The sequence below is a fragment of the Podarcis tiliguerta genome (genome assembly GCF_965153285.1).
Source record: "Podarcis tiliguerta genome assembly, chromosome: 9".
Taxonomy (NCBI): domain Eukaryota; kingdom Metazoa; phylum Chordata; class Lepidosauria; order Squamata; family Lacertidae; genus Podarcis; species Podarcis tiliguerta.
In genome coordinates, this window is record NC_139542.1 from 5653652 (window position 1) to 5679744 (window position 26093).

Genomic DNA, 26093 nt, shown 5'->3' on the forward strand with positions numbered 1-26093 from the left:
AGGGATTCGAACTGCCAGCCTTCTGATCGGCAAGTCCTAGGCTCTGTGGTTTAACCCACAGCGCCACCTGCATCCCTATAAGTTATCGAGACCCATGCTAGTCAATGTTGGCACCCGTCTGTCTCGAGAAACAATGGAGTGTGCCTCAAGGGGTGAAGCCAAACCAGAGAAGCTTTGGGGACTGATGGGAATTCTAGTCCAAAAGAAGCTGGAGGGCAGCAGCTGAGCGAAGGCTGCCTTAAAAATCACGGCTTTCAAACTGGTTTCAAGGCCTGACATTTGCAGTTTCTGGCTGAATCCCCACCAATGAATAACTAGTGTTTTCGGACCCTCCCACGTCGAATTTCTTTTGCCAGTAGCATACCAGGAGGTGAGAGGTGCAGCGCTGCGTTTCAGCTTCTTTATGCCAAGTTAATAGCAAATCCGTAATGCGTTCGCCGTCCAGGGTCGCTGGGGCTACTGTGGGGAGATTTGACCTTCTGACATTAGGTATGATTTGCAAATAAACTGCTCCGTCCTGCAAGACCCTGGGCGTTCGGGTGTGGGTATTCCCCTCGCCCTTTGTTTTTTAAGCAGGTGCAATCAGATTGCGTTCCAAAGAGCTATTTGTGTTCTTATATATTTGGCCGTCCCCCAGAAGCGCAAGGGTGGAGCAAAGCTCGACAAGGAAATTGGCATTTGCCGTGGAGGCAGGTATGTGTGACGAATGAAAGTGGAACGGGAGCCAGGCTCACCTACCAGGTACCAAAGTTAAAAAATATGAATCTGTCTTTTGAGGAACACTCTGTATTCCTCCTCTGTTTACAGCCCTTCTGGAGGGAAAGATACGCTTGGAAACGCATGGGCAACATCAGCTGGAATATTGGAATCCAGCCAGTTGAATACAATTTCCACCCAGGAAGGACTTTGTTGCCCTGCACAGTTTCTTGTCGCTTCCTGGGACTAGGAAAACCAGAGTAAATTTTACAAACTAGTTATAAGGCCCACCACAAAATATTTCACCTGACCACCCAATATTCTTTGGCTATTGAGCATGTTAAGATTACCCTGGACTTTTTTGGAGGGGGGCGTGAATTACCCTCATAAATTCTTTTTCAATTGCACTTAGCAAACTTGGGTATTCCCCTTATACTAATAATTTCCTTTCATTTCTGACTAACCCTGCACTGCCTTCATATCTGCTGATCCGTCAGTACCTGCGTTAGAAGGATTCACTGCAGAATAAATGATGAGGAATTGTGCAGATCAGTTTATGATACTGGCCGCTTTTGTTTCCAATGTTCAAATTCGGTTTGTGGCTTGGGAAACAGCTTCGACTAGTCAGCTAAACCAGGTGAGGGTAGCCAATGGATCTCAAACCCCCGGTGAGTTAGGGACTTCTCTTGCAAGCAAAGGCAGGCTCTGGCGAATTGAGCAGATGAAGAAGAAGAAAAGTTTGGATTTGATATCCCGCTTTATCACTACCCGAAGGAGTCTCAAAGCGGCTAACATTCTCCTTTCCCTTCCTCCCCCACAACAAACTGTGAGGTGAGTGGGGCTGAGAGACTTCAGAGAAGTGTGACTGGCCCAAGGTCACCCAGCAGCTGCATGTGGAGGAGCAGGGAAGCAAACCCAGTTCACCAGATTACGAGTCTACCGCTCTTATCCACTACACCACACTGGCTCTCCAGTGGGCCCATTGGTCACAAATATGGTTTCTGGATGTGATGTAGAGGGGGCTTGTGAGCCTGGGGAGGGAGCCCATCTAGGAGAAGAGAAACTCTGATCCTAAACCTCCTCTCTCGTGCGGGATATTGGGGAGCAGAAAAGGCTCAGGAGTAAACCCTACCCAAATCCAGACTGGAGTCCTTAAGGCGGTTGGATGGCGCCATGTATGCCTCCTTTAAGCAACTCCTGCAGCCAAACTGGTGTCAAGCATCTTGCTCTGCTTTCCTTTGGACCTCAATCAGCGAGGCCGAGAGGGGGTCTTGTCATCTGGGTAGCCCAGGACCTCCATACACACTGCCCAGGGTTGCATCCCAGGGAGGTCGCTTTGGTGTTGCTAACGCAGCGGTTTGACTTCACCCCCAGAGGTGCACTCCATTGTCTCTTGCATAGCTGTCAACTTTCAGATTTGAAAATAAGGGATCAGCAGCCTCAAAAATAAGGGATCAGCAGCCTCACCTGTCCCAGGGATAGTCTATGGGATATCTAACAATCCGGGTTAGCAGTGGGAAACGGCACTGGAATAAGGGAATTTCCCACAAAAAAGGGGGGGAATTTCCCACAAAAAAGTGAAGGTTGACAGCTATGCTCTTGACAATGCACAGTGGTACCTCAGGTTATGACACGGGTGGCACTGTGGTCTAAACCACAGAGCCTAGGGCTTGCCGATCAGAAGTTCAGTGGTTCGAATCCCCGCAACGGGGTGAGCTTCCGTTGCCCTGTCCCTGCTCCTGCCCACCTAGCAGTTCAAAAGCGCATCAAAGTGCAAGTAGATAAATAGATACCGCTCATGCAGGAAGGTAAACGGCGTTTCCGTGTGCTGCTCTGGTTTGCCAGAAGCGACTTAGTCATGCTGGCCACATGACCCAGAAGCTGTACACCGGCTCCCTTGGCCAATAAAGCGAGATGAGCGCCGCAACCCCAGAGTCGTCCGCGACTGGACCTAACAGTCAGGGGTCCCTTTACCTTTACCTTTATGTCTATACATTGTAGGCTGCCTTGCTATTTAATTTGTATTTGTGGTGCTTTATGTTTAAATACTGTATATATGCTTATATTGTAGGCAGTGGTACCTTGGTTCTTGAACTTAATCCATTCCAGAGGTCCGTTTGACTCCCGAAACGGTTTGAAAACAAGACATGGCTTCCGATTGGCTTCCTGCACTCAATCGGAAGCCGCATCGGACGTTTGGCTTCCGAAAAACGTCCGCAAACCGGAACATTTACTTCTGGGTTTTGGGCATTTGGGAGCCGATTTGTTTGTCAATTAAGCCATTCGAGAACCAAGGAATGACTGCAGTTTACAACTGCTTTTAATATTGTCTTGTAATGCTGTAACCGCCCTGTCACCTTACGGTGAAGGTCAAGTAATGATAATAATACTAAATAATGCCTGATGGATGCACCTTGGGATGGTGGAAGGATGTCCCTCTTGTTTGTGTGCGATGTGTCTTTGTCGTTCGTCCCCTTTCTCGTTGCAGCGCCATCCCGTTTCCATCTCGCCTGTCCTTTGTCTTGTGATTACTTATGCAAATGGGCGACGCAGCCCCCATAATGGGCATGTTGTCTTCCAGAACAGAAAAGCCTACAATTATCTTATTATTGGGATGAAAGGGAGAAAAAGAAGCCTGTGCGTTGTGTTCACAACCCTTTGTTTGTTTGCGTTTCCCCACGCCCATAGGAGACGGAGGCCTCGTTCGCCACTCTGCCTCAGCTGCAGCCTTTCCAAAATGGATTTTGCATTGTTTTTTTAAATATGTTTTTATTGAGTTTGACATTGCTGATTTAAATTCAAACATTAAACATCAAAATCATCCCTGAATCCTTCGACTCCCCTCCGCCCTTCCAGAGTTACCATTATCAATCTTTCCCCTCTCAAACTGCTTCTCTTAGTTTCTCAATTTTAAAAAAATAATCAATTTTTACCATAGTTTTTCGCACGTTACAAGCATTGTTCAAATCCTGCCAAAGTTTTTAGTTGTTTACAATGTTCTCTTCCCTGTTTAGGGAAGTTTTTAATGTTTAATAGACTATTGTATTTTAAAATTCTGTTGAAAGCCGCCCAAGTGGCTGGGGAAACCCAGCCAGATGGGCAGGGTATAAATAATAATAATAATAATAATAATAATAATAATAATAATAATAATAATAATAATAATTACATAATACATTATATTTTCCCCCATTCCTTCTTAAAGTTCTTCTCTTCCTGGTTTCTGATTTACCCGGTCAATTTTGCCATTTCAGCGTAGTCTTCAGCCATTCATCTCTGGTCGGGACTTTATCTTCCTTCCATCTCTGAAAACAGTTGCCGAGACTAAAGGTTCCCATCTCCCCATAGCTGTCTAAGCCCCCTCTCTGTGGGTTTTTTTAACCAGCAATCAGAGACTGTGCCTTTGTGAAGCCAACCTCTCCTCCACCCTTTTCATGCCTCTCCTGGTTTTAGGAGACAGCAGTAGGGGAGCTTGTTGTGGGGAGCTTGTTGTCATATCCATGACTCTCCACCAGCCAGACTCATCTCTTCCTCTCAGTCTCCCCTCTCTCCTGCCTCAGCTTCTGCCTCAGCTTCTGCACTTCTCTTCCACAGACTCTCCCCGCTCACCAAGCCCTGTTACCTCTTCAGCTTTGACATCTCCTCTTCCCAGCCATCTCCCTCTTCTCCCTCTGGCCACTCATCGTTCTCTCTCCACCAATTCCCTGGCTCTCAGCCTCTTTCCCTTGGGGGTCCCCTCGCTGGTTCCTCCCACCGTTCCTCTGCGTCCAACGAGTCCGTGACAGTAAACTATATCAGTTAACGTGATTTCACCACTGTGGAATGCAAGGCGAATAGCGTGGTTTCTGGTGGAAGTGTAACTGCAGCAGAACAGAAACAGCGGTGCGTGTGATGAATGCAGCAGGGCAGCATGTGGAACGATATCTTCTTTACACTGTCTCTGACGCTGGAGGCAGAGCTCAGTCTTCGTGGCGACAGACTTATCCACTCTTGTGACCCTCCCGTGCCTGAGAACGGAAGCTTCCCCCAAAATGTCCACATTCCCAAACGTCCACGCTTCCAGTGGCCATGAATGAAGGGTAAACAAGAACACACTGGGCTCCTTTGCTGTCGGTAAATACAAGTTTCTCCCTAGAATAGCACTGATTAAGTCCTCCTGGTGTGTTTTGGGACTGGAAAGATGTCCAGGGATTTCTCACACGGCTGCTCGCTAGCACAACATTAATGATTAACCTACCAGGCCCAAAATGGGCTTATTTCATGTTCTTATCTCAATGGAATTCTATTTTCAAATAGTTGGCAGCTTTAGCCAGCTGAGGGCTGGCTCTCATGACCCTCTCCCCCCGTTCCATGAGATTTCATTAAAACTTTTTCATAATGCAATACAATAATAAAAAAAAGACTAATCTAAATGAAAACAAAACCTGAAAGAGATGATGATGATGATGATGATGATAATGCAGAGTCCCCTTTTAAGGGTAGTTCTGAACCCTTGTTTCACACAGAAATTGGTAGACCCTACAAGCTCTTAAGGGATGCGGGTGGCGCTGTGGTCTAAACCACTGAGCCTAGGGCTTGCCGATCAGAAGGTTGGCGGTTTGAATCCCTGCAACGGGGTGAGCTCCCGTTCCTCGGTCCCTGCTCCTGCCCACCTAGCAGTTCGGAAGCACATCAAAGTGCAAGTAGATAAATAGGTACCACTCCGGCAGGAAGGTAAACGGCGTTTCTGTGTGCTGCTCTGGTTCGCCAGAAGCGGCTTAGTCATGCTGGCCACATGACCCGGAAGCTGTACGCCGGCTCCCTCGGCCAATAAAGCGAGATGAGTGCTGCAACCCCAGAGTCGGTCTCGACTGGACCTAATGGTCAGGGGTCCCTTTACCTTTACCCTTACAAGCTCTCACCCATTAGCTTCTCCGCCCCAGAAAGTTTGGGGAAAACTGCCCTAAATGGGAGTACATCCCAATTGAGGGGAAGTTGAAGGATGGGCTTGCTGAAGGTTGTGACCTGGAACAGAAATGAGAGTTGAAACCAGATGGAGGAGAGAGGCCAAAAGCGAGTCCCTTTGTTTCGTGGCACAGGGCCAAGCCTCTCACCCCACCCTGAGAGTTCAGTCTTAGCTTGAGAATTTCTTCTGGGGCAAGGACACCCCTTTTATTACAGCATTAACCAGTTCAATGAGTGTACGTAGACCTCTTTTTTTTGAAAAAGAGGATTTGCAAAGGACGTCTCCGTTTACCACAGTCCAACCCAAACAAAGAGATTCTTTTCAGCCTCGCTTGAACATGGGGAGAAAAAGGAATTAGGCTAAACAAAGACCTGGGATTCAGCTCCCCGGAAATAGAAAACTCGATCACCGTCGATGATGGAGAAGTTCTCTTTTGTCTCCCCTTTTGTAGTTGCACGAAATCTCCCTTAATGCATGTTTTCAGCTGAGGAAACCAAAACCCTTTTGGAGCCGTGAGGGAGGGGCTGGTTAAATATTGACTGTTGGCTTAGTCGAGTTTTGTAGACTAAATCCTGCTCATGTTCAGCCAAACATAACAAACACATACCAGAACGGGGCGGTAATAAGGATGGGAAAGTTCTGTCTCTCTTGCACAAATGATGCAGAAGCAGGGCTTCTAGTCTCTGTCCCGGGAGCCTGAAATGTTATCTTTTAACTCAGCCTTTAGTATTGTGCTGAAGGATCCAAATAATCTTCATGGTTCCTTTAAGAATTTTTTTCTTTTTTTAAAAAAACAAGCAAGGTGCTAGTCCTCACGATGCAAGGGAAGAATTACAAAGCATATATGATGGTTCTGCTGTTCGTATAAAGGTAAAGGGACCCCTGACCGTGGCCGACTTAGGGGTTGCGGCGCTCATCTCGCTTTACTGGCCGAGGGAGCCGGCGTACAGCTTCCGGGTCATGTGGCCAGCATGACTAAGCCGCTTCTGGCGAACCAGAGCAGCGCACGGAAACGCCGTTTACCTTCCCGCCGGAGTGGTACCTATTTATCTACTTGCACTTTGTGGTGCTTTCGAACTGCTAGGTGGGCAGGAGCAGGGACCAAGCAACGGGAGCTCACCCTGTCTCGGGGATTCGAACCGCCGACCTTCTGATTGGCAAGCCCTAGCCTCTGTGGTTTAACCCACAGCGCCACCTACGTCCCACCTGCTGTTCATATAGCATTCTTCAAAAGTCAGGGTGGGTCTTCCAGTAGTAAGAAAATAGTGGTGACAGCGCAAGGAGTGAATTGGGGACCTTCTAGTTTCGTTGCAATAGTGAGAATGGAAGTTTCCGCTTGTGAAATTTTAAGTTCATTAGCACAGAATTTCCCATTATAGTAATGTCAATGGGGGGAGAATAGGGATGAGGGAGAAAATTGGTTTCATTGAATTTTAATGAAAAACTAGCTAATTTGAGCTTTCCATACCAATGCATGAACCTATTCTTCAAAATTTGCACGCCTCTGAATTTCACAATGCAGTTCTCCAAATGCTGTGTAGAGAAATGCCTATATAAGGATAAAGTGTGCATTAAAATGCAGGTATTAGTGAAAAAATAACATACAGAAATGCATTACAATGGGGCAATTTTTTGCAGAAATATGCATCTTAATCAAAGCTGAATGCAGAGATTTGCTTATTAGGAGAAATTTGCACTAAATGCACTAGGTGCATTTTCAAGAGGAAAGAATTTGCGGTTTTCTGAGGAAATACGGAGACCTGAATTCAAGATGGAAAGATTGGGAAATGGGGAGAACCCGAAACTGATATATTTGCCTGTTCCCTAAAAAGAAATGGGAGCCTTCTCCCTTGCCCTGTCTCAGTCTGTAGGTGAGTCCCCTTCTTTTAAACCGCCCATAATCACCCCCCTTTGCCCGTCTCTTTCAGAAGCATGGCTTTATCATAAGTAGAATCTGACAATCCAACTCCCAGTGCCCGGTGGGCATGCCAGACTATTGTTAGCTAATGAAACAGACTTTGTTCAGCAGCCTCTGTGGGTGCCAAGCATTTTATGTTCCTTTACGGGTTCTCAAAAAGTTTGCCTCCTTAGCCAAGCTGCATGGAGGATGACAGGACGGCGTCAGGAGAGTTGCCATATTTCAAAAATCTGTACTACCAACATGGGCTGCCATGCATCCAGCAATTTCTGCCCGGATGCTGTTCACGGGGGCTGAATACCGGCTGTGCCCGAGAAATTCCAGGCAACCCTAGATTCTATATCTACCATATTTTTCGCTCCATAAGACGCACCCGACCATAAGACGCACCTAGTTTTTAGAGGGGGAAAGCAAGAAAAAAAATATTCTGCGCAGAGCATGTAAGCGGCTCTCGCTTTTCTTGCTTTAAAGCAAGCAAAGTGAGAGCCACTTACATGGCTTCTCTCCTGCTTTGCGCAGCTCTCACTTTGCTTGGGCATCCCTCCTCCCGCCTCGCTGTAAAGCGATGCAACACCGGAGCAAGAAAAGGAGGAGGAGACACCAGGACAGGTGCTTTGCTTGCTTTACAGCGAGACGGGAGGAAGGACGGGCAAGCAAAGTGAGAGCTACGCAAAGTGGGAGAGAAGCCGTGTAAGCGGCTCTTGCTTTGCTTGCTCCCGTCCGTGTTGGTCCCGTGGGTTAACCGTGAGGCAAGGTCTGAGTCCAGTCCGAGGTCGAGGGTGCGGTATGGAGGCTGTCCATCAAAGCTGAAGCTGGGTCCAAGGCAGGGAGTCAGGTGAGGTCAAGAACTCTGGCAGAAGAGCAGGACAGGGTTCAGGCAGGAACAGGCTACCAACAATGTTGCTCCTGCAACTTGGGACTGGGGCTGGCGGCCCCGATCCTCTGGTGACTCGCCTCTCCTGGCCTGGAGGCCAGCACTCCTCCTGCGAGAACTTAGTTCCCTCCGCCTCTCTGCCCTGAGCCTCTGCAGCTCAGGAGAGGCTGGAGGGTTACCAGACCCAGAGGCAACCAGCTTCCTCTGACGGGGCTGAGAGTGGAACACCTGCAGGCAACGGGTCCTCCATCACCTCAGGAGCCAGAGCAGATTCAGCTGGTGTTTGCTCCTGAGGATCCAGCACAGGTGAGGACCCTTCAGGCTCAAGCCCCAGCCCCGGCTCAGCTGGTTCTGGAGGTGGGGAATCCTGTGCAGGCTGGGATTCCTCAGGTTCAGCCTCCAAGTCCGAATCCCAGGCCATCATACTGTCCCTACTCCCACTTCGCTGTGAAGCCAGCAGAGCAAGAGCGATAGCTGCGCAGCGCCTCTTGTTCTGTTGGCTTCCCAGCGAAGCGGGAGGAGGAACAGTTCTTTATAGGGAGCACTGAGCAGAGCCTCTTGCTGGCTTTTCCGGGAGGTGGGAGAAGGAACGGAGGGCAGCCTGTCAGTCCCTTCTCCCTCCTCGCGGCAAAGCCTGCAAGAGCTGCACACACGCTCTGCGCAGCTCTTTAAAGGGAGCAGAGCCTCCCGCCTGCATTCGCTCCATAAGACGCACACACATTTCCCCTTACTTTTTAGGAGGAAAAAAGGGTGTCTTATGGAGCGGAAAATACGGTAGGTTTTATTTTGGAGGGCAAGCAAGGACTGGTGCTCTTTGATACAGAAAAACAAGCCGGAGAAATGGCCCCGTCCATGACTATTCGCCATGGTAATATGGGACCATTGCTTTCTATCCTGTTCACCGGTCAGCTGGAGTTCCATAGAATCATAGCTTTGGAAGGGACCCCAAGAGTCATCTAGTCTAACCCCCTGCAATGCAGGAAGTTCAGCTAAAGCATCCATGACAGATGGTTTCTGGTGAGCCAAGTGAGGCAGCCAAGTTTGCTGATGATATCCAATTGTTTGGGGTGGCGAAAAGGAACAGGGATTGTGAGGAGACTGGGCGAATCCGAGCAATAAAATGGCAGATGATAATAATAAAAATAAAATAAAAATGAATTTTTATTTATACCCCGCCCTCCCCGGCCAGAGAAAGGCTCAGGGCAGTTAACACCAGTAAAAACATAATAGGGGAGGAGGGAAAAACAATTTAAAATACGGGTTAAAATACAATTTAAAATGCAGCCTCATTTTAATAGTAGTTCAAAACCATAAGGGGAGGGAAACATAAGTATCAAACTGAGTCCAAACCAAAGGCCAGGCGGAACAGCTCTGTCTTGCAGGCCCTGCGGAAAGATGTCAAGTCCCGCAGGGCCCTAGTCTCTTGTGACAGAGCGTTCCACCAAGTCGGGGCCAGTACTGAAAAGGCCCTGGCCCTAGTTGAGTCCAATCTAAACACCTTGTGACTTGGGACCTCCAAAATGTCATTTGTAGACCTTAAGGTCCTCCGCGGGGCATACCAGGAGAGGCGGTCCCATAGATACGAGGGTCCTAGGCTGCATAGGGCTTTAAAGGTCAAAACCAGCATCTTAAACCTGACCTTGTACTCCACCAGGAGCCAGTGCAGTTGGTAAAGCACTGGATGAATGTGATGTGATGCGATTGTTTTAGCAGGTCTAAAATGATGCACATCTGGGCTCCCAAAATTTCTACATATATGCTCATGGGGCATGAACTGGCAGTGACTGAACTGGAACAAGACCTTTGGGTCGTAAAGGATGGCTTGGTAGAGGTGTTGACAATGTATTTGACGGCTGTGAAAAAGAATGGTGTGCTGCGTGTGGATCTCTAGGAAAGGGAATGAAAACAGCCTTTCCAATATTACGACGCTGTCGAACAAATTGATGGTGCGGCTGCGTTTGGAATTCTGTGTGCAGTCCTTGTCACCTCGCCTTGAAAAAGATATTGCAGAGCTGGGAAAGGTTAAGAAATGGAAACCCATCAAGGACTCTCCTGTGAAGGAATATCGTAGCATTTGGAGCTTTTTAGTTTAGGAAAAAGGTGAGTAGAGGTCTATAACAAATATCAGGAGATATCCAGTGAAGCTGAAGACTGGGAAATTCGGGAGAGAAAAAAGGAGGGACTTCTTCACACAAAAGCATATTTGATGCATATTTGATGATCTCGGCAGCTGCTTAAATTTTCTTGATCAGCTGGTCGTTTCAATGATGGTGCCAGTATGGTGTAGTGGTTAACAGCGGTAGTCTCGTAATCTGGGGAACCGGGTTCGCGTCTCCGCTCCTCCACATGCAGCTGCTGGGTGACCTTGGGCCAGTCACACTTCTTTGAAGTCTCTCAGCCCCACTCACCTCACAGAGTGTTTGTTGTGGGGGAGGAAGGGAAAGGAGAATGTTAGCCGCTTTGAGACTCCTTAAAGGGAGTGAAAGGCGGGATATCAAAACCAAACTCTTCTTCTTCTTCTTAATTTGTATTTGTGGTGTTTAAACATTGTATATGCCTAGGGATACGGGCAACGCTGTGGTCTAAACCACTGAGCCTAGGGCTTGCTGATCAGAAGGTCGGTGGTTCGAATCCCTGTGACGGGGTGAGCTCCCGTTGCTCGGTCCCTGCTCCTGCCTGCCCACCTAGCAGTTCAAAATCCCGTCAAACTGCAAGTAGATAAATAGATACCGCTCCGGTGGGAAGGTAAACGGCATTTCTGTGCGGTGCGTTACTCTGGCTCGCCAGAAGCGGCTTAGTCATGCTGGCCACATGACTCGGAAGCTGTATGCCGGCTCCCTTGGCCAGTAAAGTGAGATGAACACCACAACCCCAGAGTCGGCCACAACTGGACCTAATGGTCCCTTTACCTTTATGTCTATACATTGTAGGCTGCCTTGCTATTTAATTTGTATTTGTGGTGCTTTATGTTTAAATACTGTATATGTGCATATATTGTAGGCAGTGGTACCTTGGTTCTCAAACTTACCGTATTTTTGGCTCTATAATGCTCACTTTTTCCCTCCTAAAAAGTAAGGGGAAATGTGTGTGTGTCTTATGGAGCGAATGCAGGATGCGCAGCTATCCCAGAAGCCAGAACAGCAAGAGGGATTGCTGCTTTCGCTGCGTAGCAATCACTCTTGCTGTTCTGGCTTCTGAGATTCAGAATATTTTTTTTCTTGTTTTCCTCCTCCAAAAGCCAGGTGCGTCTTGTGGTCTGGTGCGTCTTATAGAGCGAAAACTACAGTAATCCGTTCCAGAAGTCCGTTCGACTCCCAAAACGGTTCGAAAACCAAGACACGGCTTCTGATTGGCTGCAGGAGCTTCCTGCACTCAACCGAAGCCACGTCGGACGTTCGGCTTCCGAAAAATGTCCGCAAACCGGAATACTCCGGTTTTGCGGCATTTGGGAGCCGATTTGTTTGACAACTAAGCCATTTGAGAACCAAGGTACCACTGTATTTTACATGGAACAGCGAAACATAAATACTTTAAATACATACGAACCTGCTGGGACCCTGAGATCAGTATCTGAGCCCCTTCTCTGTGTGCCCCCTCTGAGGGCGTTCTGGGGGCCGGCAGCGAGAGAGCGGGGCCTTTTCTGCAACTGAAGGCTGCTTGAGTTGGAACAGAGCAGGATTTTGCTTCCCGAAGAACATAACTCAGGATCTGTTACGGCGGAGGAAGGAGAGCAGCTTTTGCAGCTTGTCGGTTTTTCTTTATTACAAGGGCTGAACAAACCATGCACCGGCCATCAACGGGCAGCGAACAGATTTATAGCTGGTCTTTGCCACATGGAGAGCTCTGTCGTGCCGCCAGGCAGGGAAGGCAAAATTTAAGGCGCGCTCTGGCCTTGATCCGAGAAAGTCCTTGGCTGCGTCGTCACTCCCTTGCTTTATGGTCTCTTCTCTTGCAGGTGCAAGGAGCAAATTATGGGTCTGTTAGGACCATATTTTTCGAAGCCTGTGAGTCCGGTGGTTCAAACCTGACCTTAAGGGAATCTTCATGTACGGTGCTGTTCTCTTTTGGGCGGGGAATGTTGACTCTTTTCTTCCTTTCTCCCACCATTCTTGGTGCCTGGAATTCCACTTATAGTTACATTTCAGAGCCCTGGGAAATGTACTTTTCCCAAGGCAATGGTAGCCATACTGATACCAGGTACCTCCCAGGGCTCCTGGCACTTAGGACATTGACAACAGTCAGGTCAGTGGGTGGGAATAAGGAGGAGTTCTTCTGCGGCTCAGGTTAAATCCAAGTCGGGGCATAAGTCAGGATTCTTAATGCTCACCTTGTACAGTGGTTCCTCGGGTTACAGACGCTTCAGGTTACGCGATTTCGGCTTGCACACCGTGCCAAACCTGGAAGTACCGGAACACGATTTGTGCATGCGCAGAAGCGCCAAATTGCGACCTGCATGTGTGCAGACGCGACACTGTGGGTTGCGAATGGTGTAGGTTGCGAACGTGCCTCCCGCACAGATCACGTTTGCAATCCGAGGTTCCACTGTATTGAAAGTAGCATTATGAATAAGTGAGATTTGTATTCGAAGCCAATGAATTATGGACTTCAGTGAACTCTGACATCAGGAATCGCAAGACAGAGAACCCAGTAGGAGAACACTTCAGTTTCCCAGGGCATCCTATACAAGATCTCAAAGTCGCTGTCTTGTTGCAAAAGAATTTCAGAAATAGACTGGAAAGAGAAGTTGCTGAATTGCAACTTATTACCAAACTTAAAGGGACACGAGTGGTGCTGTTGGTTAAACCACAGAGCCTAGGACTTGCCAATCAGGTCGGTGGTTCGAAACCCTGCGACGGAGTGAGCTCCCGTTGTTCGGTCCCGGCTCCTGCCAACCTAGCAGTTCGAAAGCACATCAAAGTGCAAGTAGATAAATAGATACCGCTCTGGCAGGAAGGTAAACGGCGTTTCCGTGCACTGCTCTGGTTCGCCAGAAGCGGCTTAGTCATGCTGGCCACATGACCTGAAAGCTGTACGCCAGTAAAGCGAGATGAGCGCCGCAACCCCAGAGTCGGCCACGACTGGACCTAATGGTCAGGAGTCCCTTTACCTTTACCAAACTTAAAACCATGGAGAGACCTGGTCTGAATAGAGACATTGGATTCTTATCTCATTATACACGATAGAGCTATGTATAGCCATCTCACCCCTTGCTTTTTCCTGTAAGACCAATTGCAGCTGTTAACAGTCGTAAACAGGTTTACCACACCTATCCGCCAATCACCCATTCCCACCACCCTTCTGAGTAATACCCCTCCCCGCCCTCTCACTATATATAAGGGTCTGGTGACTTCTGTTTCAGTGTATCTGAAGAAGTGAGCATGCACACGAAAGCTCATACCCAGAACAAACTTAGTTGGTCTCTAAGATGCTACTAGGGACGCGGGTGGCGCTGTGGGTAAAAGCCTCAGCGCCTAGGGCTTGCCGATCGAAAGGTCGGCGGTTCGAATCCCCGCGGCGGGGTGCGCTCCCGTTGCTCGGTCCCAGCGCCTGCCAACCTAGCAGTTCGAAAGCACCCCTGGGTGCAAGTAGATAAATAGGGACCGCTTACTAGCGGGAAGGTAAACGGCGTTCCGTGTGCGGCTCTGGCTCGCCAGAGCAGCGATGTCACGCTGGCCACGTGACCCGGAAGTGTCTCCGGACAGCGCTGGCCCCCGGCCTCTTGAGTGAGATGGGCGCACAAGCCTAGAGTCTATCAAGACTGGCCCGTACAGGCAGGGGTACCTTTACCTTTAAGATGCTACTGGAAGGAATTTTTTTATTTTGTTCCAGTCATTTATGAGTGTGGAAGGGAACAGGCGCATCCTGTGTTCAGGTGGTGAAGGGTTACCTGGGCAAATGCCATTTTTTTTGCTTGTATGCAACATCTGAGGTGGCTTTTGTGGTTCCTGTTTCTCCAGAGGCTCTTCTTGGGTGACGCGAACACATGTCAGGGTAAGAGGGGCAGAATGAAAATTGTATTGTTTTCAAGACTTTCCGGGCCTTGTTTTAATCTGTTTTATCTTCTTCCATTCCATTTCTTTAGCACCTATAACCAGGCCTGTGAATGAGCGGGGATCGTTTGGGAACCTAGGAGGTGCTGTGTCGCAGCCGGAGATTTAGACCTGAGCCGGCTCATTCAAGTAAATAAAATCACTGTTCTGTCTTGTGCGAGGGAGGGATAAGGACACCATGACCTCGAGGCCAACCCACGAGAGCACCGCATCCTAAGCTAATTCCTTTCTTCCTCACTGCCCCCGCAGTCAACCCGATTCGTCCCTTTTGCTGATTGACATTTCCCTGGTCAGAATCTGCACCCACCGTGGTTGGTCAGTGAGTTTGCATGGGGTTTATAATAGCAGTCTCTCCCTGCTAGATGAGGAAACTTGTCATTCTGCTGTGGCCATTGGTTCTTTGAACGTGCCACAACTTGGTGAAAGAGGATGGGTTCACGTATATGGGAATAAGGCATCTTGAATTTTTCAAATTCCAAAAACTAGGGGTGCTAAAAAAGAAAAGGAAAGAAATTAACCTGGCTTGGGAATTCGAAAGATATTTCAGTTAAATTAATACAATTTAGTTTTGTTTGGTAAGTAAAGTGTGCATAAAATTGCATAGAAATCATTAAAAATGATTGCCAAGTACTTGCAGTCATTTCTTGTTATTGCTGTTGTTTATTTAGCATTACGTGTTTTCAGAAGGTGAAAGACTTTGGTTTTCCTAAAGCAGTATATGTGCTTCTTCATGAAGCGCAGACTTGCCGAGCTAAATGTTGTCCAGTCACAAAAATAACAGCAGATTTAGAGACCCCCCCCCGTTGCAAAAATTAGGTTTCACCCCCTAAAATGACATGCCCTCGTATGGAAAGGTGCCTGAGTTGGTCACATGGACTCCATGCTACCTTGAAGAAATGTCTTACACACACACACACCCATAAACAGAAACGCACATTGTCTCCCTGCCCCCTGCATATCCATACAGCTATACAGTTAAGCCTTCAACTTCCCCGGTTTTCAAATGGCAGCAGCGAGGAGCTGCAGGCCATCACATCTGTGGATCTCGACCTGTTTGGTGAAACGTGTCTCTCCTCTCGCTCCTCCAGTTTCATCACCTGCTTGTAGGCACCTGATTAGCTACTGTGAGCAGGGGATAAGAGACCGGACGAGTCTATGGCCTCATTCAGCAGCCAAGGCTCTCCTTAGATTATGATGCAATTAACTACCAGCCTCCCTGACATTTAGCAGCTGATACTGGAATGGCATTCATAGGATCATAGAATCGGCGAGTTTGAAGGGACCCTGAGGGTCTTCTCATCCAGCGTTTCCCAAACTCGGGTCTCCAGCTGTTTTGGGACTACAACTCCCATCTCCCCTAGCTTAGTGGTCAGGGAAGATGGAAGTTGTAGTCCAAAAACAGCAGGAGATTGGCCTGATCCAACGGCACTTTTCTCACGGCACTGGGGAATAGACGTGTTGTTTTGTGGCTCTCTCTGTGTGCTTGTGTGTAGCTGTTGTGGTTTTCCGAATGCCAGTACACTTAACATCCTTGCTGCAGGATGCTATTGGTGTATGTGTGTGTGCGCATGTGTGTGTGTTGGAAAGGGAGCATGGAGGCGTTGGTAGCTGTGGTTTTGCTGTACGTGCAGCAATCGTAATTACGTCTGGTTTGCTGTTGTGCTACTCCCTGCCGTCTCGGTGTGAGGGTTGCCGTGCTTTGCTAGCTTGCTGCCCATCCAAACTGCCCCTTCGCTGATGCCCCCTTTGCAAGGAGTCAGGGAGACTGTAGTCTGCAACACCCTCCTTTCTCTGACCAATAAAGTCTGGAATTTTACACCCCTGCTGTTTTGATGTGTACTGTTTTTATACCATTCTTCCGTTTTTCGCTGCGTTTTGTTTCGTAACGCTTTTATACAGTGGTGCCTCGCAAGACGAAAAGAATCCGTTCCGCGAGTCTTTTCGTCTTGCAGTTTTTTTGTCTTGCGAAGCAAGCCCATTGACGGATTAGCGCTGTTAGCGCTATTGGCACTTTAAGGGCTAAAAATGGCTTTTTAAGGCTTAAGGGATTAGCGGTTTTGCTGCTAAAATGCTTTTAGCAGCTTAGCGATTCAGAAAAAGGGGTTTTGGAGCAAAAAAAAAACCTCAAAATTTTTCGTCAATTTTCGTCTTGCAAAGCAAGCCCATAGGGAAATTCGTCTTGCGAAGCGCCTCTGCAGACAGAAAACCCTTTCGTCTTGCGGGTTTTCCGTCTTGCGAGGCATTCGTCTTGCGGGGCACCACTGTATTTTTTTAATGTTTGGCAGCTCAGAAACGCTGCGAAAGAGGTGAGCAGGAGTTTCGATGCGCCAGCCCCCGGCCCTTACCCTGGCCCAGAAACAAGAATCGTAAGGATGCAAGTAGAGCCCTGCAGGATCAGGCCCATGGCCCATCTAGCTCTCAGCATCCTTTTCCCCACAGTGGCCAACCAGAAAGAAAAGCTTGCAAGCAAGACCTGAGTGCCCACAGCCCTCTCTCCATCTGCAGTTTGGGATTCCAAGGTTTACTGGTGGAGATGGAGACAAGCCATTGTGGCTAGTAGCCACCGATAGCATGCCATTGGGTTGAATTGGCTCCCGCAGGACGTAGTGGTGGCTACCAACTTGGATGGCTTTAAAGGGGGAGGCGGGGAAACCATGGAGGACATCTGTGGCTGTGAGCCACGATGACCGTGTTCTGTCCCCCAGGGTCAGAGACAATACTCCCTCTGAATCCCAGCTGCTGGGCGGCTTCCCACAAAATATTAAAATACAGTAATGCATCAAACATTAAAAGCTTCACTAAACAGGGCTGCCTTCAGATGTCTTCTAAAAGTCTGGTGGTGGTTGTTCTCTTTGACATCTGGTGGGAGGGCGTTCCACAGGGCGGGGGCCAGTACCGAGAAGGCCCTCTGCCTGGTTCCCTGTAACTTGGCTTCTCGCAGGGAGGGAACCGCCAGAAGGCCCTCGGTGCTGGACCTCGGTGTCCGGGCAGAACGATGGAGGTGGAGACGCTCCTTCAGGTATACTGGACCGAGGCTGTTTAGGGCTTTAAAGATCACCACAAACTTGCAGACAGATCCTGCTTGGATGCTTCCTGTTGTGGCCATCTCTTTGGCTACTTTGAATACAGGATGCTAGACTGGCTAGATGGGCCCTTGGTGAGGTCTTCCCACGTTTATTCCCCTTGTGCCTCCACAGCTGGGCTTCTCTTGTGCTCACGGCTGCTCCAAGCAACCTCTTTTTGTGACGTCCTGTTCTTTCCCCCTTTCTCTCTCCCAGTGCCACTGACGTCTTGTGCCTCCACTACCACACCCTGCCATGGCCAAATTAGAGACCCTCTCCGTCCTTAGTGACGCCAGCTACCACAACAAGGAAGCCTTCCACCCTTTTGACCCCAGGCTCACCGAACCCGCCTCCCAGGGCACGATGGGAAGCGTCGGCAGTGGCGTTGCCGGCGAGCAAGAGTTCGCCATGAAGAGCGTGGGTACCAGGACGCAGAGCGGCGGCCGGCAGGTCGATGGGTCCCGGAACAGCTACTCCACGCGGGAGATCTCGAACCGCTACTCCGGGGAGGAGAAGACCTACAAGACGGAGAAGATCTCACACTCCATCTTCATCAACGGGGACCTGCGCAAGAGCGAGAAGGGGAAGGCGGACCTCTGTGGGAACGTGGCGGCCAACAACGAGAAGAACATCCCACCTCCTCCCCAGTACAGAGAAGCCAGTAACCCACCAAAGATATTGCCAGTCTCTGGCAAACTAGACCAGGTGAGACTCAATTTGCATCCTAGAAGAGGGGTACCCAGACCGTGGTCTGTGAACAGCCACACTGGTCCATGGCCTTCATCCAGGTGGTCTGTGGAATGATCGCATTAAATGTTTGCATTCATTCTCAATTCTATTTTCATTGCTTCCTTTATTTCTTCCAGACTTCGTTTCATTGTATTGCAGTTTGAAGGAAGCATTTTTTAAAACACGGTTAAAATTAACAAAACATCTAGCTCTTTGCATGTACAGTGGTGCCTCGCCAGACGAAAAGAATCCGTTCCGCGAGTCTCTTCGTCTTGCGGTTTTTTCGTCTTGTGAAGCAAGCCCATTAGCGGATTAGCACTATTAGCGCTATTAGCAGTTGAAGGGCTATTAACGGCTATTAAAGGCTTAAGGGATTAGCGGATTAGCTGCTAAAAGGCTATTAGCAGCTTAGCACTTTAGAAAAAGGGGTTGGGGAGCAGAAAAAAACCTCAAGAATCGCAAGACATTTTCGTCTTGCGAAGCAAGCCCTTAGAGAAATTTGTCCTGCGAAGCACCTCTGAAAACGGAAAACCCTTTCGTCTTGCGGGTTTTCCGTCTTGCGAGGCATTCGTCTTGTGGGGCACCACTGTACAACAGGCGGTGGGTGCTTGGTTGTTTGGTTATAAGTCACTTGGAGTTGCCTTGGGCAAGATGAGGATGATGATGATAATGATAATTTATTATTTATACCCCGCCCATTTGGCTGGGTTTCCCAGCCACTCTGGGCGGCTTCCAACAGACTATTAAAATACGGTGGTCTGTTAAACATTAAAAGCTTCCCTAAACAGCGCTGCCTTCAGATGTCTTCTAAACATCTGGTAGTTGTTTTTCTCTTTGACATCTGGTGGGAGTGCATTCCACAGGGCGGGCGCCACTACCAAGAAGGCCCTCTGCCTGTTTCCCTGTAACTTGGCTTCTCGCAGTGAGGGAACCGCCAGAAGTCCCTCGGCACTGGACCTCAGTGTCCGGGCAGAATGATGGGGGTGGAGACGCTCCTTCAGTGACACGAACAAATTTAATAAATCACCATCATCCTCGTTAAGTAGTCTGCCAAGACCCCCCACAGTTTTCAGGTGGGGCATGGCCGGGGGTTGGAATTTGAGACCTGATGTCCTAGGAACATAGGAAGCGGCCAAGTCAAACAATTGGTGGAGAAATTCCAGACCCTCAACCATCTTGGTTGCCCTAAACCAGGCATAGGCAAACTCGGCCCTCCAGATATTTTGGGACTACAACTCACATCATTCCTGACCACTGGTTCTGTTAGCTAGGGATGATGGGAGTTGTAGTCCCAAAACATCTGGAGGGCCGAGTTTGCCTATGCCTGCCCTAAACTGTACACCTTCTAGCCTGTCAACATTCTTAAATTGTGGTGCCCAAAACTGGCCACTGGACTCCAGGTGTGGTCTGACCAAGGCAGAATAGAGTGGTACTATGACTTCCCTTGACTTCTGTTGATGCAGCCTAGAATAGCATGAGCTTTTTTTGTTGCATCACACCGTGGACTCCTGTGGTCCACTAAAATCTCCTAGATCCTTTTCACACGTACTACTAGTAACCCAGGTCTTTCCCATCTTATATTTGTGCATCTAGTTCTCCTTGCCTAAGTGCAGAACCCAACATTTGTCCCTCTTGAAATCCATTCAACTGGCTTGGGCCCAGTTCTCCAATCTCTTGCGGTCGTATTGAATCTCAGTGGCATTAGTTACCCCCCCCCCAACTTGGTGTCATTTGCAGGTCTGATGAGCTAGAAGCAGGTTTCTCATTTCCCAGGGCATCCGGCGTCAGAGCTGCACCTGTTGGGCTGACTTTGGGAAAGTGCACCCTTTCTACCCAAGCTTTTGGCCCTTAATGTGAAGGTGTTTTACATATTTGTGGCCTCTTTTGGCGTGGCAGGATCTATTAAAACCTGTGTCTGATTTGTACACATCTTCAGGTTGGGGTTTAAAAAAAAGTTTTTATGTAGTAATAATAATAATAATAATAATAATAAAATAATAATAATAATAATAAAATAATAATCTTATTATTTATACTCCGCTCATCTGACTGGGTTGACCCAGCCACTCTGAGCGGCTTCTAGCAAAATAAAAAATGTATTTAAAAAAATCCACAAAACATCAAGCATTAAAAACCTCCCTAAACAGGCCTGCCTTCAGATGTCTTCTAAAAGTCATATAGCTGTTTATGTGCTTTACTTCTGATGGAAGGGCGTTCCACAGGGCGGGTGCCACTACCGAGAAGGCCCTCTGCCTGGTTCCCTGTAGTTTCACTTCTTGCATTGAGGGAACCGCCAGAAGGCCCTCGGAGCTGGAGAAGAAAAATGAGAAACACAAATAGGGCAGGAATCGCATGTGGACATGGTCCTCTCCTGCCTCATTCTCCCTGTCCCCATAAAGCTGGGTGACTGTCAAGGAGGGCGGATGCCTGGGGGGAGAGATGGGGAGGGATGTTTGGGGTAGAAGGAGAGAGAAACGCAGAAGGCATTCCTCACTTTCAGGGTTAATATTTATATCCCTCCTTATAGAGCACACACACCATCAAGTTACCGTATTTTTCGCTCTATAAGATGCACCAGACCACAAGACACATCTAGTTTTTGGAAGCGAAAAACAAAACAATATTCTGAATCCCAGAAGCCAGAACAGCAAGAGGGATAGCGAAAGCAGTGATCCCTCTTGCTGTTCTGGCTTCTGGGATAGCTGCGCAGCCTGCATTCGCTCCATAAGATGCACACACATTTCCCCTTACTTTTTAGGAGGGAAAAAGTGAGTCTTATAGAGCAAAAAATACGGTACTTTGCTGTTTCCTTGCATTTCTCAAGGTCTCTGTATAAAACCAAGGAACTGTTAGTTACTGAAGCTGGGGAGGATTTTTGTTGGTGGGGGGGAGATTTTAAGAAGAGAAACAGTCATGCAAAAATGTTTCCCCACTTTTTTGCCACTGCCTTATTTTGGGCTGCAAGTTAAAGCTCTCCTCAGAGAGAAATAGAGATAATGCAGGAAATTATGGGCTGCAAGTTAATGATACGATGTGCCGCCCCCCACAGGCTCCCCTGAACCCCAGGGTGCTATGGCACACCGGTTGAAAACCAGTGCTCAGGATTGGAATATCACTTGTAGTTTAAGGTTGAATTCTGGACATAGTGGAAGAGGTAAAGGATTTGGATTATCATAAAAGGAGGAAATGATAAATAAGAGGACCCACTAAGGCAGCCTTTCTCAACCTGTGGGTCCCCAGATGTTGTTGAACTACAACTCCCATCACCCCTAGCTAGCAAGGCCAGAGCTCAGGTATGATGGGACTTGTAGTTCAACAACATCTGGGGACCCACAGGTTGAGAACCGCTGCACTAAGGGGGCGATGGAAGTCCAGGAGATTCCTTGGAATCTTGTTTTTATGTTTTATGTTTGATATATCTCTGTGGAATTTCAATTTGAGAAACAAAAGAAATAATTCTTTAAACCAATGCCCTAGCCAACCGAGCTATCCAGGCTGTGCCAATCCTTGTGTTTAATTTGCTGTCCTGTTTTTTTCTTTCCCTCCTCCTTGCAGAGCAACGAGCCCTTAGTTAGACCTTCAGCCTTTAAGCCTGTAGTCCCTAAAAACTTCCATTCCATGCAGAACCTGTGCCCGCCGCAGAACAACGGCATCTCGGAGACCCGGAAGACCTTGAACCACACCAACAGCAATAGCCCTTCCACGGTCAAAAGTGGGATGGAGAAGGCCAGCCATAACAGGACTACCAACCAGGCGGGCGGCCTCTCCGATTCCGGGCGGAACTCTTTGACCAGCCTGCCCACCTACGGCACAGGCTATAGCCAGCACATCGGACCCATGAGCGCCTCAACCAGCCACATAAACCGCATCGGGACCACCTACGTGGACAAGAACATTGTGGGCTACAACGGGATATCTACCTCAGACAGCGGCCGCTCTTCCAGCAAGAGCACGTCCTCGTTCAGCCGGCTCAACCACCTCAACGAGACGATGCCCTTCCACTCGCCCTCGACAGACGACATCATCCAGGACTTGGAGGACCGGCTGTGGGAGAAGGAGCAGGAGGTCCTTCAGATGAGGAGGAACCTCGACAAGAGCGAGGCGGCCATCTACCAGGTCTTTGAGGAGAAGCAGAAGATCTGGGAGCGGGAGATGGAGGACCTGCGGCAGAATTACGCCAACAAGCTGCAGCAGGTGTCCAAGAAGGCGCAGAGGGCGCAGCAGGCTCTGCAGCTGCAGATCTTCAAGCTCCAGCAGGAGAAGAAGAAGCTCCAGGACGATGTGGGGCAGCTCCTCCAGCAGCGGGAAGAGCTGGAGAAGAAGTTTGTGGCTTTCAAGAAAGAGCAGGCCGAGTTCCTTCCCAAGATCGAGGAGACCAAGTGGGAGGTGAGAGGCAGGTGTGGTCCGTGTCACGGACAGCCAACTTGGGGGCTTTCAAGATGATGATGATGATGATGATACCCTGCCCATCTGGCTGGGTTTCCCCAGCCACTCTGGGCAGCTTCCAACAATGTTCAAAAATACATCAAAATGTCACACACTAAAAACTTCCCTGAACAGGGCTGCCTTCAGATGTCTTTTAAATGCCAGGTAGTTGTTTATCGCTTTGACATCTGATGGGAGGGCGTTCCACAGGGCGGGCGCCACTACCGAGAAGGCCCTCTGCCTGGTTCCCTGTAGCTTTGCTTCTCGCAATGAGGGAACCGCCAGAAGGCCCTCAACGCTGGACCTCAGTGTCCCGGCTGAACGATGGGGGTGGAGACGCTCCTTCAGGTATACTGGGCCAAGGCCGTTTAGGGCTTTAAAGGTCAACACCAACATGTTGAATTGTGCTCGGAAATGTACTGGGAGCCAATGTAGGTCTTTCAAGATGTTGTTGGCCTGAGGAGGGGGTGTAATCTAGAAGCGTCCTGAAGGCCCACATTATGTGTGAGCGACCTTTGACCCTTCAGATGTTGCGGAACTACAACACCGATGGGATTTGTTGGTCAGAGATATTTGGAGGGCCAAAGGTTGTGGTGGTGGTGGTTTTACTTTTATTTATATTTATTCATTTGTATTTTACTACAGTGGTACCTTGGTTCTCGAACTTAATCCGTTCCGGGAGTCCGTTCGACTCCCGAAACCATTTGAAAACCAAGACACGGCTTCCGATTGGCTGCAGGAGCTTCCCGCACTCAATCGGAAGCCATGTCAGACGTTCAGCTTCCGAAAAACGTTTGCAAACTGGAACACTTCCAAGTTTGGGGCGTTCGGGAGCCGATTTGTTTGGGAGCCAAGCTGTTTGAGTACCAAGGTACCACTGTATTAGTATATGAAGCCCCTAATTGCGGGCAGCCAATTTACCGTATTTTTCGCTCTATAAGATGCACCAGACCACAAGACGCACCTCGTTTTTGGAGGAGGAAAACAAGAAAAAAAATATTCTGAATCTCAGAAGCTAGAACAACAAGAGGGATCTCTGCGCAGCGAAAGCAGCAATCCCTCTTGCTGTTCTGGCTTCTGGGATAGCTGCGCAGCCTGCATTCGCTCCATAAGACGCACACACATTTCCCCTTACTTTTTAGGAGGGAAAAAGTGAGTCTTATAGAGCAAAAAATACGGTACTTATGGGATTGACTTGCCTCTTTCCGTGTCTGTTAGATCATTTCACTCTGCCAAACTAGCATTCATACAAGTGCCACATTACGTCCACTACACATTTGCAAGGAGCTTTTCCTTCATGTGTGCTGTGGAACTCCCTGCCCCTTGATGTTAGGTAGGTGCCTTGCTGGATTGTTTTAGATGCCTCCTGAAAACGTTTTTCCAGCAAGTCTGTCCAGGCCCCCCGATTTAGTTACTTATATTTGTTGTAAAGACTTGCTGGTTTTATCTTTTCATAGTGGTGATATTGATGATGGTTCTATGTTATTTCTTTCTAAGTGGTTCGCGGGTTTTTGCTATGTTGTCTACATTCTATTGGATAATTTTTTTCGATCCTGTGATTTATTATCTAAAGAAACAAATTAAACTCAGGCACCCAAATCTTAAGGCGCTTCGACTTTCGATAGTGTTTTGGGGTTCAATTCCATTACATACCGGTAATTTCAGGTTGTAAAATTATAGTGGATAGGGAGGTCTTGTGCAGCAATCTGGACTTTTCTTGATGAGGAAGGGGGGTGATGCACAGGAAAGTGTGAGATAATAACACTTGCTTTGACGCAATCTCATCTAACCTCCCTGCATGCAAATTGGAATGGATGCACGTTAAATAGCCAATGGTGTATAATCTCCCTGCAAGCAAATCCGAGTGCAGCCTCATTAAACTGGTCATCTGGAAGCACCCCTTAACATTACAAGGTTCTTACAAAAACGCTGTTGTGCCGCAACCAAAACGCAACCTGCAGAATTGACTCTCTGCAGACAGGAGGCTTGGTTAAAAATTCTGCAAGCTGCTGTTTGAGATCAACTCAGGGTGATCACAGAATGCAGATTCCCTCAGGTTTTGTGCTTCAGGAGACAGTGGGGAGGAGTATCAAGCAGCTTAAAAAGGTAAAGGGACCCCTGACCATTTGGTCCAGTCATGACCGACTCTGGGGTTGTGGTGCTCATCTCGCTTTATTGGCCGAGGGAGCCGGCATACAGCTTTCAGGTATGTGGCCAGCATGACTAAGCCGCTTCTGGCGAACCAGAGCAGCGCACGGAAACGCCGTTTACCTTCCCACCGGAGTGGTACCTATTTATCCACTTGCACTTTGAGGTGCTTTCAAGCTGCTAGGTTAGCAGGAGCAGGGACCGAGCAACGGGAGCTCACCCCGTCATGAGGATTCGAACCGCCGACCTTCTGATCGGCAAGTCCTAGGCTCTGTGGTTTAACCCACAGCGCCACCCGCGCCCATCAAGCAGCTTAGGCTTGGTCTATAATGTTGTCTCTTTTGAGTTGTGCCCTGTCTGGACTAGCAGGAAACCAGCACAATGAACCATGCTCTTTTGTCGGCCGAGTTGTGGCTTAGGTGCTCCATACGCCCTTTGGAGAGAAATGAGATGGAAGAGCTTGTGAGTCTCCATGGGTCTTTTAAAAGCGTCAAAGTGCGCCTGAGCAAACATGCCTGACCCCCAAAAAAGACTCCCTCTGAAAAGCACTTAAGAGAGACTGTGTTAACTGTACCCTTTTATGTTGGCCCAACTTAACTGGAAATACTGTTCTTCCTCAGACTCATAGCTGTCAACCTTCCCTTTTTTGAAGGATGCAACTTCTCTCTATTGTTTCACACAGGAGACATTCCCAGCCCTGACTGGAGATGTCTAAGCTTGAAGCTAAGACCTTCTGCCTTCAAAGCAGATGTTCTGCCACCGAGCTATGGCCCTTCAGACCTGCTGGTTTGGGTGGTCATGTGCCCCATTTCACAGAGAATGGTCCTTCACTTGGAGGTCCCAGGAACCTTGCAGATCCACAAGAAAAGGAGTCCTCTGTTTGAAGCAGTGGCGTAGCATGGGAGGGCCATAGGGGTGGCCACCCTGGGCACTAAAGTGTTAGGGACACAAAATTTCAACACCCGGTGCCGCCTAAACCACTGAGCCTCTTGGGCTTGCCAATCAGAAAGTCTGCGGTTTGAATCCCTGTGACGGGGTGAGCTCCCATTGCTCTATCCCAGCTCTTGCCAACCTAGCAGTTCACAAGCATTCCAGTGCAAGTAGATAAATAGGTATCACTGTGGCGGGAAGGTAAACGGCATTTCCGTGCACTCGGGTTTCCGTCACGGTGTTCTGTTGCGCCAGAAGTGGTTTAGTCCTGCTGGTCACATGACAAGGAAAGCTGTCTGTGGACAAACGCTGGCTC

General features: G+C 48.6%; 1 protein-coding gene across 7 annotated transcripts in view; it reads left to right on the top strand.

Annotated features, from left to right (window-relative positions):
• LZTS3 (leucine zipper tumor suppressor family member 3) overlaps positions 1-26093 on the top strand; it is a 58763-nt gene that overhangs the window by 28358 nt on the left and 4312 nt on the right. For 4 of the 7 annotated variants that reach the window (XM_083398393.1, XM_083398390.1, XM_083398391.1 and 1 more), the window contains exons 2-4: positions 14516-14612; positions 17762-18250; positions 21830-22660. In XM_083398393.1, coding sequence (XP_083254519.1) covers positions 17801-18250; positions 21830-22660 — 1281 coding nt within the window. In that variant the 5' untranslated portion in view covers positions 14516-14612; positions 17762-17800. Of the gene's footprint in view, positions 1-469; positions 490-14515; positions 14613-17761; positions 18251-21829; positions 22661-26093 lie in introns of those variants that run through there. The other 3 variants (XM_083398395.1, XM_083398396.1, XM_083398394.1) reach the window with 2 other exon arrangements.